At 54.0% G+C, this 11,462-nt stretch overlaps 2 protein-coding genes across 2 annotated transcripts in view; one reads left to right on the forward strand and one right to left on the reverse strand.

Annotated features, from left to right (window-relative positions):
- TEPP (testis, prostate and placenta expressed) overlaps positions 1-1,118 on the forward strand; it is a 9,364-nt gene extending 8,246 nt beyond the window's left edge. Inside the window, exon 8 of the mRNA XM_003792584.1 lies at positions 950-1,118. Within this exon, the coding sequence (XP_003792632.1) occupies positions 950-980 (31 nt within the window). The 3' untranslated portion in view covers positions 981-1,118. The remainder of the gene's footprint in view (positions 1-949) is intronic.
- A 5,913-nt stretch (positions 1,119-7,031) lies between these two features.
- On the reverse strand, positions 7,032-9,859 carry ZNF319 (zinc finger protein 319). Its single transcript, XM_023514789.1, has one exon. The coding sequence runs from the start codon at positions 9,414-9,416 to the stop codon at positions 7,668-7,670; it is 1,749 nt and encodes a 582-aa protein (XP_023370557.1). The 5' UTR covers positions 9,417-9,859; the 3' UTR covers positions 7,032-7,667.
- Between the last annotated feature and the right edge of the window lie 1,603 nt (positions 9,860-11,462).

Here is an 11,462-nt window from a genome sequence, read left to right on the forward strand (position 1 = left end):
AGTCCCAGCTACTCAGGAGGCTGAGGCAAGAGAATCACCTAAGCCCAGGAGCTGGAGGTTGCTGTGAGCTGTGATGCCACCGCACTCTACTGAGGGCGATAAAGTGAAACTCTGTCTCAAAAAAAAAAAAAAAGAAAAGAAAAGAAAGAAAGAAAAGAAAAAGAAATGTGGGCTGCTGTTTCCAGTAGGGTCACCCGTAAGTTAGGGCTTGGAGACAGGAATGAGAATGGGAGTGGTGCAAAGATACTCAAACATCTTCATCACTGGGCCTCCTCCCACCTCTGCAGCTCCACCTCCTACACTTCAGCAATACCAGACATCTTGGTGCCACCCAAACCCAGCGGCACCACCAAGCACAATCCCACACCTCTGGCCCTGCTATTTAAGCTCTGAGCCCTCACTCCTTAGCCTGGAAAACTCCTTCTTACTCTTTCAAGCCCAGCCCAAATGTTCCAATTTCACTGAAGTCTTCCCTGACCCCTCTGCCTCTCTCTTGTGACCAAGCTGACATTCCTTGGTCACCCCTAAGGGTCCCTGTCTTCGAGCATATAGACCACTGTACTAGCATTATTGATGAAAATCTGCCTTCCCCCTCCTTGTGCACACACAGAAGAAAGTTTCTGGGTTTTATTATGGTACGTTGCCTAACAGAGTAGGTTCAGAAAATCTGTGACAAGTGAGTGAAGCAGTTCATGGTTGGGAGTCAGTGGGAGAGAAGGATAAGGCAATTCCAAGTAAGAGGGGCTTGAAAGCTAAGAACAACTGAGAAAACATAAAAGAAAATAGGGAGCCACAGAAGACTCTAGACCTACACAGGGGCTAGATGGAAGCTGTGTTTTCAGAGCCTTGAGGACAGAAAGATGGGTTGGGGGGGAGGCTCAGAGGAAGACAGATTTTTTTCCCCAGGACACCCTGGAGGCCTCTATCTCACCCCTCCCTCTCTCCACAGTCGTGTCAACTACCTGGACCCCTGGCATTAATCCGTGGAAAGGAGGCTGACCCCCAGCCTGTTGGACCATGCCACCTCAGGTCTCCCAGCCGGACAGAGGACATATGGTGGCACCATGTATTTCCCCAGCACTTGAGCCTGAGTAGAAATAAACCTGAAGCTCCCTCAGGAAGGCATGAGACATGTGTGTAGTGTCAGGACCACCAGATGACAGCGTCTTACCCTTGCCCGCCCACAGCCAACTCCAAGAGGACTGGTGGGGATGGAGAAAGAGGTCTGATTACCCCCAATAGTCAGGGTCTAAGCCCCCAAGTCCAACCAGGACTGAGGTGCAAGGGCCAGCCTGGAAGTTGGGTTTTTCTTGTGTTCCTGTCTCTTGCTTACAGCCTCACAACCATGCCCCCTCCACCTCAGATTCTGAATTTAAACACTAAGGAGAAAGGGAGGAGGATAGAAAGGGATTTTTAAGTGCCTCTTTCTGAAGTCCCCACCATATAGCAGGGTGCTCTGGGGAACCTTCCCTGTGTCCAGAGTCTCCATGACGTAGTAGAGGCCAGCTCTAGAGCTGGTCAGGCCTATGGCCTCTATTCTCTGTGAAGCAGCAGAATGTAGAATATAAACCTCCCTGAAGCTCTTTCCCAAGCCCAGTGGGCAGTTCATGCTGGCTTGAACCTTGGAAGGCATTGGCAAAGCCCCTTGCGGTGTCAGAAGCCACATTCCACAGCCCTTAGTTTCCCCCCTAAATGACAGTTCAGAGAAGAGTTGGAATTGTCCAAGGCTCACAGCAGGGATGCTAGAGTCCTGGCCTGTCCCTGACAGGACAGGGGGAAAGCTCCTGCAAACACCCTGAATAGTCCCACAGGGAATCAAATACTCAAATCAAATATTTTCATTTGAGTATTTTTCCTGGCCCTGTCTCCTTGACACCAAATGACAGGGCAAGTCCTTCCCAGAATGTGGCCCAGCAAACTTTTGAGGTCTTTGCCTGGGCCAGGCCCTGTGCTGGGTGCCAGAGTGACCCAGACAAGATACGATCCCTGCCTGTGAGGTGTTTGCAGTGCAGTGGGAGAGACAGGCAGTCCCAGCAAATTCAAACCTGAAAGCAGAATGTGAGTACACCTGGAAGACCATGTCCCTCCAGCCCAAGATGCCATGAGTGGTAAACCACACCAGCAATGTAATTAAACATTCTTGCCCACCGAATATACATGTAATCCTGATTTCACAAATATAAAAATAGGTACCTAAGGTTAAAGGAACTACAGAATAGATCATAAACACACCTGATATTATGTGTAATTTTTAAGAGGAAGGCAATGCATTAAGCATTTGACAGTCTCCACAAGATGCATAATTTTAGGCCCACTTTACAGATGGTGAAAGGAACTCGGGGAAGTTAAGTGGCTAGCTCAAGATCACACAGCCAGCAGAGCTAAGAATTGAAGCCAGCCTGCCTGAGCCTCTGGCCTATGGCTACCATACTCCCTGCTATGGGAGAGATGTAAGCCAAGGGTAGGGAAGAAACCAGAGGGAATTCCTGAGAGTGGAGAGATGTGACTAGGGCTTGAAGGGAAGAAGGGACATCCCCTCAGAAGAAAGCTCTCTTGGCGTTGCTGGCAGTGGCAGAGTCTGCAGTCAGAGGCCGCAGTCCAAGAGTTGGAAGAGTCCTTCCCCCACCTAGTCTGGGCCACTTTCTCCCCACATGTCAGCTTCCTCTCAGCCTCCAAGGGCTCTTGCTCATTATAAATAGACTGTATCAGAAATCTTCCCTGCAACCCCAGCCTGGGGGACAGCCCAGATTTCATGGCCTCACTTCTGTGCCTTCCTGGCCTGACCCCAATCCATGACCCTGGCCCTTTCCCCCAGCACAAACCTTACTATGGTCTCCCTGATGTTCCAAATGCTCTGGACTCTTGTCTACCTCTGAACCTTTGTTCAAAGGCTTCCTTTCACCAGAAATGCTTTCCCCACCTCCTCCTACACAAATCTCACCCTTTCCACCAGACAGGCCTCTATCAAGTCCTCACGCCCCGAACTCTTCCCCCAAACCACAAGGACAGGACCCATGATGTTTCAGAGGATTAACTCATGCCCTCTTATCCACAGTGGGTTCATTCACCAGCTCCTCTTATCTCTCCAACTGGACCTGGGGCTCAGGAATGGGGCCTGAGGTCTCCCAGAACCAACACACCAATTTTGACATTGTTTTGGTTTCTTGTTTGTTTTGTTTTGAGACATGGTCTTGCTCTGTCACACTGGCTAAAGTGCAGGGGTGTCATAGCTGACAGCAACCTCAACCTCCTGGGTTCAAGTGATCCTCCTGCCTTAGCCTCCCCAGTAGCTTGGACTACAGGTGCCCACCACCACACCCAGCTAATTTTTCTATTTTTAGTAGAGATGGGGTCTCACTCTTGCTCAGGCTGGTCTTGAACTCCAGCCTCAGCCTCCCAGGGTGCTGGGATATAGCCATGAGCCACCCACACCCAGCCTAACTGAACTAAATTAAACACCTACTACAAAGTATAGTGGTGTTTATTATCATTATGAAGCAATATGCAAAATATACTTCCTAACCTCAGAGCTAATGACTGGCAGAGGCAGGACCAGGGCCAGAACCAGGTCTGCCTGTGGTGCTCTAAACCGGGACTCCCAAGCATGGATTTCGCCCCCAGAGAGCAGTGTCCTCTTCCCTTGTCCTCCTTTGTGGTAGGAGTTCCACAAAGTTGTCAGGACAATAGGCTCCACAGGAATGTCCCCTCTAGCCAAGCCTTCCTTGGCACCAAATTCTAGGACCCAGGAAAATGCCTTCTTTCCCAAACTAGGGGCAATGCCTAACTCCCAAAGTTGAGGCTTGTGTCAGTCTGTCCCTTCTCCTTCCTCCCAGGTCTAACCTCAACCAATTGTCACCCTTGACCTGAGGTACCATCTTCTTCCTATTCTGTCAGTGGCTGGGGCAAGGGGAAAGATTCTAGGACAATGTGTGAAGCTCCCCTACTAAAATGCTACACTTTAAGATAAGAGAGGGAGATGCCTATCAGGTGTGGGACCCAGGAAGCTGTGGCCAAACTGTAGGTCAGGGTTCTTGGGCAGGTTGGTAGTAGGGATACCTGGGTATCTGTGGCCAAGTGCAGCGTGCAGCTGCTTCAGCTAGTTGGCACTGTTTCCGCCAGTTACAAAGAGAGAGCAGTGTGAGACAGTGGAGGGGAGCAGGCTGGAGGCCAGGATGGGCAGGGAAGGGACACGGACTGATCTCATCACCACCCCAGACTCAGAGCACCAAGTCTGCTTCAGATGCAGAACTGAGGCCCCAAGAGATGCAGGCACAGGCCTCAGGCCACTTGTTATCAAAGGGCCAGGACTTCACCTGTAAGCATCTGGGCTCCCCAGCCAGGGCTCCATTCTCCATAGGAACCCTGCTGCTTTGAGAGGGAGGGGGTTGGATTGGGAACAAGCGAAGTAAAAGCCATTGCAGGCTCCATGTGAGGTCAGCCATGCCCACCTCGGGCTCTTCCTGCCCTGGCACACACAGATTGTTGTCCATTCAGGAAGGACAACTTGAGCTGTAGTTAGAAAGCCCCAAACATATGCCAGTGCTGTCTAAGGAGTCTCTTGGAGGTGGGTGGGTTTGCCTGGGTCACATAGCTACAAAGTAAGCAGAACTTGAGCCCAGCACGAAAATAGGGGCCTTGGGCATCCTCTTGCTGAGAGGCAGAGGCCTTAGGAAGAACCACATGGCTTCTCAAGGGCAGGGGCCTCCTGTGGCCACAACAGAGGGAAAAAGAGGAACACGGGGTCTGGGTCATCTCTGGGCTCTCCTGCCTTCCACTAAGAGCACGCTGCAGCGTGGACAGCTCCTTTCTTTGCCTTTTTATTTTTTAATTTATTTTTTATTTTTTTGAGACAGAGTCTCATTCTGCTGCCCTTGGTAGAGTGCCAGCATAGCTCACAGCAACCTCATACTCTTGAGCTTAAGAGATCCTCTTGTCTCACTCAGCTTCCAGAGTAGCTGGGACTATAGGCACCCCCCATAACACCTGGCTAATTTTCCTATTTTTAGTACACAGGGTCTTGCTTTTACTCAGGCAGTCTACCTATTTTGGCCTCCCAGAGTGCTGGGGTTACAGGCATGAGCCCCCACATCTGGCTGCAGCTCCTTTCTTTTTGACTTTCTATCCCCACCATCCCCTCCAGGGCAGGGTCTCCTGCTCACTACCCTCCATGGGCTCTGAGACACCCAAGTCTAGAAGGTGGTTTCTCCCTGTCTCTCCACTTTCACCCTCAAATATGAGCAACAGACAGAGCTTAAGTCACAGTTGGGCCAGTGAGGCAGGGTGGGGTACAAGAGAAAAGGTCTGGCTGGGCATGCAGAAGGGTCCCTGAGAGACAGGGTGAGGGCCCATGGGGCCACAGCTGGCCACCCCCTGGGGCAGGACTGGGTTGGCAGGGTCTGCCACTATTACAGAAAGACCCTTGGTTTTCCATCAGGGCTGAGCAGCTCTCATGCCTATCAGGCTCAGTCCTCAGCCTCTGGCCCTCCATGACCTGCTGCTCCCCCATGGTCCAGCTCCTTCCTCCAGGGCTGCATTTAAAGCCTGAGGAGGTCACAGGGCTGAAGGACCAATCCCAAGACCCCAGATGTCTTGGGGTCCATCCCCAAACCTGCAGTTTGGACTTTCAGCATACTCATAGCTTCCCCCCCAGGGCCTTCCTGCAGGGTTCCAATTAATTCTCGCTACAACCAGGCAAGGCAAGGTTAACCTCCCCATTTTACAGATGACATGACTGAGTCCCAAAGAGGGCCACACAGCCAGAATGTTTAAAGCTCAGGATTCAAACCTAGCCCTAAGTCCCAGTCCCCACACTGCCACCCTGGACTGCATAACTCTCTGCTTCTCCATATCCACCATTCCCCCAAGGAAGAAGGCCCAGGACAAGCAGTGCTTTGGTCTATGATGGTCAATGTCTTTACTTCTAAAGCATACATTGGACTCACTATATATTAACATCAAAAATGGCTACCTAAAATGGAGTCATTCTTTTAAAAAACCCAAATTCTCACATTTTAATATAAGATCCAAAATGACATGAAATTAAACTATACAATGATATGAATAGTATAAACAAATTGCTTTTAGAAAGCAAAATGAAAAAGAAAATTAGCAGTTGCGACTGTTGTAAGCCTGGGTTCCATGTGTTTTGAGGCATTGTGACAGAGAGCCAGCACCGAGGGAAGGACCAGCCCCTCTCTGTGGGCACAGGAAGGAACCCAGTCAGATAGAGGGGGCAAACATGGCTGTTAGGACTTCTTACAGTAAGAGAGAAGCAAGGTGGTATCTCCCTGTTCCTCTGGGCCCTCGATTAGTGGGCCCTAATCTAGGCTCACTGATTACTCTTCCTTCAAGACCCACAAGTGGGGAGAGGTGGCGCTGGAAGAGAGCAGGAGGCAGAGCTGGGTTCAAAATGATCACCTTGCCAATCAAGGTCCTTCTGGGCTTCCCAAGGAGGGCCCTGGCTATCCAGCAATGTCAGTCAACTCCATCCATGTGCCAGGCACCCCTAGTTTCCTTAACCTACTTGCTTCTTCTGCAGTTCTGTGGCACCCCTTGCTCCACAAGCCCTATGGGCAGCCAGACACCTAGGGGAACTCTAAGAGGACCCAAAGAACGTTCTGGCCTTTCAAGTAGCTGGATGTTGTCCAGGACATTTTGGCAGCACAGGACCCCTGGGGGCTAGGCCAGCAGCCAGCCTGACTGGGGCACTGTATTCCCATGGGCTGGAAGGACACTGTGAGGTTAGAGGCTGTTCCACCACCCTAGGTATCCAGGCCTGGGACAGGGCTGGGGCAAGCTAATTGGGGCTGAGCCCCTGACACTTTGGTTCACATAATTCAGGGGGAGGGAGGACACTTGTTTGTATCTGTTGGGAAGATCAGGGGCTGGGCCCTCTTCCTCCCAGCCGCAGGGAGGAAACAACCCCTCCTTCCACATCAGCAGTTCTGTCTGGCTGAGAGCATGGTCCCCACTACAATTCAGAACCATATTGCGGGAGACGGGGGGGGGGGGTGTTTCCAAAACAATGAGATTAGCCCTCTGCACAAACAGGCTATCTTTCCTCTCCCCATGATGGCACTGTCCCTTGGCTGAGGTATCACAGAAACCTCTCTGCTTCTCCCTTCTGGCTGGGCCCACTGGCCTCTAGGCAGACTCAGCCCAAAGATTCTGCACATTTTGCCTGTTAGAAACCTTGGGGGTCATACTGCCCCTGGCTGGACCCATTCTGGTCCCCAATACTACATCACAAAGCTGACCTCCCCAGAACATCAACTTGATGCCCTACCTCTGGGTTCCAGGACCATCCTTTTTCCTAACCTGTCTGAGTTCTAATTAGGCTGAAAGATTTGGGAAGGTTGGGCTGGTATCTCCCATCCTTGGGGCAGGGAGAGGGTACTTGACTTCCAGCCTGGTTCCAATCCTGCAGATATAAGGGAGACTGACGGCTCTCAAAAAAGCGAATCCTGCAATGGGCAAGAGATTTATGGGATGAGGACTGACCACAGCAATCTGGCTCCCCCACTGCCAGGCTGGTGCCTGGAGTGCTGAGTGCCCACATCCTCCACCTGCCTAGTCCCCTTCTGACCTCACCCTCAGGGCCTCAGAACATAGATCTGGGCTGGGGGCTGCCTGGGCTGGGCTGGGCCTGATGGGCCCAGAGCGTCGACTCAGGGCAGGCAGGCGGCTACCTGGTAGGCACCCTCAGCGGCTGCAGCTGCAGCACTGTGCTGCGCGCTGTGCTCTTGCAACAGGGCCACGTCCAGGAAGCGCTCCCCACACCACACGCACTTGAACTGCTGCTCGCGGGCGTGCACGCCCTGGTGCTTGTTGAGATGCTCCCGCTGCTTGAAGGCTTTGTCACAGTTGGGGCACTTGTAGGGCTTCTCTCCGGTGTGTACCCGCCGGTGCCGCTGCAGGTCTGACGCGTACTTGAAGCGTTTCTCGCAGTCCGGGCACTTGAGCGGCTTCTCACGGGCTGGGTCGCAACGGTGCTGCACAAACTCGGAGGAGGAGAAGAAGCGGCGCTCGCACATGGTGCAGCGAAGGGGTTTCTCCGCTGCTGAGCAGTGGGCCAGCTGATGCTTCTGCAGGGCCGAGGCCCGCTTGTAGGCCTTATTGCACACTGGGCACTTGAAGGGCCTCTCCGCTGCGCCTGGCAGGCACTTGTGCCGCAGCAGCTCAGCCGACTGGTCAAAGCCCTTCTGGCACACGGGGCACTTGAAGAGAGTCTCAAGGGTGTGCACGTGCTGGTGGTAGAGCAGGTGGCTGGGCTGCCCAAAGCCCTTCTCGCACAGCCCACACTTAAAGGGCTCCTCGGTCTTGTGCGTGCGCCGGTGCCGCATGAGCGCGTACTGCTGCTTGAAGCCCATGGGACACAGGTCACACTTGAAGGGCCGCTCCGCACTGTGGGTGCGCTCGTGCTGCCGCAAGTCCGACGGCCGCTTGAAGGCCTTCTGACACTCGCCGCAGCGGAAGGGCCGCTCCCCGCTCGGCGTGCAGGGGTGCTGCAGCAGCTCTGACGACTCCTTGAAATGCAGCTCGCACACATTGCAGCGGAATAGGTGGTGTTCGCCCGAGTGCGCGTACATGTGGCGCACCAGGTGAGAGCGGTGCTTGAAGGTCTTCTCGCAGACAGCGCACTTGTAAGGCCGCTCGGAGCTGTGCGTGCGCTTGTGGTGCACCAGGTGGGAAGACTGGCTGAAGCTCTTGTCGCACAGTGTGCACTTGTACGGCTTCTCGCCTGTGTGGATCCGCTCATGCCGGGAGAGCTCCGACAGGTGCTTGAAGGGCTTCTGGCAGATGGGGCAGCTGTAGGGCTTATCGGCCTGTTCTGCTGGGGGGACAGCAGATGGCGGGGGTGCTGCAGGAAGTGATGGGGCGGCAGTGGTCGAAGGCTCGGTTGCCTCGGTGGGCTTGTAGGTCTTCTCACAGATGGAACACTTCACCAGGCCAGTGTGGGCACTGTGGTGCTGAGCCAGCGAGGTGAGCAGTGAGAAGCCCATCTTGCAGACGCCACAGACAAAAGGCTTCTGCTCAGCCTGCACGCACTGGTGCTCCAGCAGGTCAGTAGCCTGGTGGAAGATCTTGAGACACTGGGTACACTGGAATGAGCGGTCATGGCCTGCCAGGCACTGGTGCTCGTGTGGGCTGGACAGGTGTGCCAGATCGTGACCACACACACCGCATTTGGGGCCTGGCTCACCAGCTGCCTGCAGAGGTGCATGTTGTGGGGGCTGTAGGCCTGGATCTGGCTGTAGGAGGATGCCATAGACGGCACAGCCCAGTGGGTTCTCAGCTGTGCCTGGGGGCAGAGTGTGTTCCGCCAGGGCTGGCGGTGGCTCTGCATGGTGCTGTGGCTGCGGTGGCTGCGGCTGCTGCGGCTGTGTCTGTGGCGGCTGCTGCCAGCTTTCTGACATACTTGGGAAGATGAAACAGGGTTTGGAGAGTAATGGCTTCAGTTTCCCGCTTAAAGTGACCCAACCCAGAGAGAGAAGCTGCCCAATCTCAGGGATGGACAAGGACCTCAGACAAGGCACAGAAGTGGGACTGGTCGGACAGCCCAAGTCATTAACCAAGAAGACAGACTACGGGACAGGAGGGGCTCTTCGAGGCAGGGTCCCAGCAATGCCAGGGAGGCTCTGCCTTCCCCAGTGATTGGTTCTGTAGGGAAGAAAGAAATCATGAGCTTGAGGCAGGAATGAGCAGCTGTTCCCTGGGTCCTCTCCCCACTCTGACAGCACTCACCACATGGACATAACCACACCATGGAAGGGAGAGGTGCTCAGGGCTGGGACATCTACTTCTTTCATCTGTGACCAAAGTGGTCTGCTGACAGCTCAACTCCTCCAGGCAAAGGGGATGGCAGCTGTATCCCCTCCCACCTAGCTCAGTTCCCCACCCCTGGGCTAGAGCACCCACGAGTCCCCTCCTGCTTCCTGTCAACCTTCTTTAGCCAGGTGTCTGGGATGTTGACCACAATACTGAGGCCTCCTTGAAGCCTACTAGTTCCTCTCCCACTGCCACCCTGAATCAGGATGCTACTGGTCAGGAAAACAGCCTAATGAGCCAAAAAGCCTTGACCTCCCAGGTCTGAGAGCCCACTGGCAAATGGACTCTGGTGTCTAATATTTAGCACAACTACATGGAACAAAAGACCAACCCCGAAACCCTCTCCTGTGAGTGGCTGATCCACACCCCCTCCAACTATCCTGTCATCTTTCCACCATAACAGGATGGATGATCTTATAAGCCAGTGCATGATGGGGACTAGATGACAGGTCCACAGACCCACCAAGCCTCAATGTCCACACAGGAGAACTTCCTCACTGTAATCATTTCCTAAAGAAAAAAAAAATCCTAAATCTTCTGAATATGACTGTATTGCGGCCTGCAGGAAAATGTAAGATAGTGCACTGGTCTGCACTGGTAGTGTAGGATGTAGCATGCTAACTACACAGCATTTCTCCTTATCGCTTTTCTAGAGACAACCCCATTCCCCTGCTCCAAGTCTGTTTCTGGGTAATGAATGGGAGGTAAAACCCACCCAGCCCAGGCAAGTCTCTAACTCACCACTTTGTGGCAGCATAAGGTAATGCCAGTGAGAGGGAGGAACTTTTTAGAATCAGATGCAACCCACTTCCAGGTTCCCAGCTCATCTGCCTCTCACATTTAAAAGTTTGTAAGTTTTCTCCTGAGCAGAGGAAGAAGGAAGGGGATGCCTTCACAGGCCAGCCTGGTCTCTAACTGTTCTGCCAAACAAACAGAAGAGTCAAGCTAAAAGCTGTCATCCTCAGCATCTTCCGGGAAGGGAGGGAGGAAAGGAGTGGCTGCTCTGGGTGGAGGCAGCAGGTTGCATGAACAATCAGGTACCACTGGATTATCCAAGCCTTCTCAGGACAGATACAGGGGAGGTGGGCTTTTCTGAGCGCTACAACATTGGGCTGCACCACACAACTGTTTTTTGTTTTCCGGGGTTCTTTTTTCTGGCATGAATGGCTGCCAGACCCAGGGACCCCTGGTCTGGGCTCGCAGTCTCATTGCCAACCCTGGCTCTCCTCCAGGGAAGGTGAAGCCAGGAAGCTTCTCTGATCACTCGGCAAAGGGAAGGAGGGACGAGGGGAGGGGAGGTAGGGGAGGCCCCCACCTGTGCCCCACCCCCAGCCCTTCCTAGTCCCTGGGAAACCGAATGAAAGCCGATCACCTCCCGCCAGCCCTGCCCGCCCGCCCAGCTGGGCTGCGTCTTGTCAGCCCTAGCTCGGGACGGCCGGGCCGGGGCAGCCCGAGCGCGGGGCCCCCCGGGCGGCTGGGCCGGCGGAAGGCCCAAGGGCCGCAGACCCGGCCCAGGAAGCAGCTGCGCGTCGAGGCCAGGCCTGGGCCACCCAGGAGCTCAAAGAGGCTGCCGGGTCGGGTCGGAGGGGCGGAGGAGCGGCCGGGCTGGCTGAGGAAAGGGTGCGGCGGGCGCG

This window comes from Otolemur garnettii, unplaced genomic scaffold, assembly GCF_000181295.1.
Source record: "Otolemur garnettii isolate 467f Iridium unplaced genomic scaffold, OtoGar3 scaffold00058, whole genome shotgun sequence".
Taxonomy (NCBI): domain Eukaryota; kingdom Metazoa; phylum Chordata; class Mammalia; order Primates; family Galagidae; genus Otolemur; species Otolemur garnettii.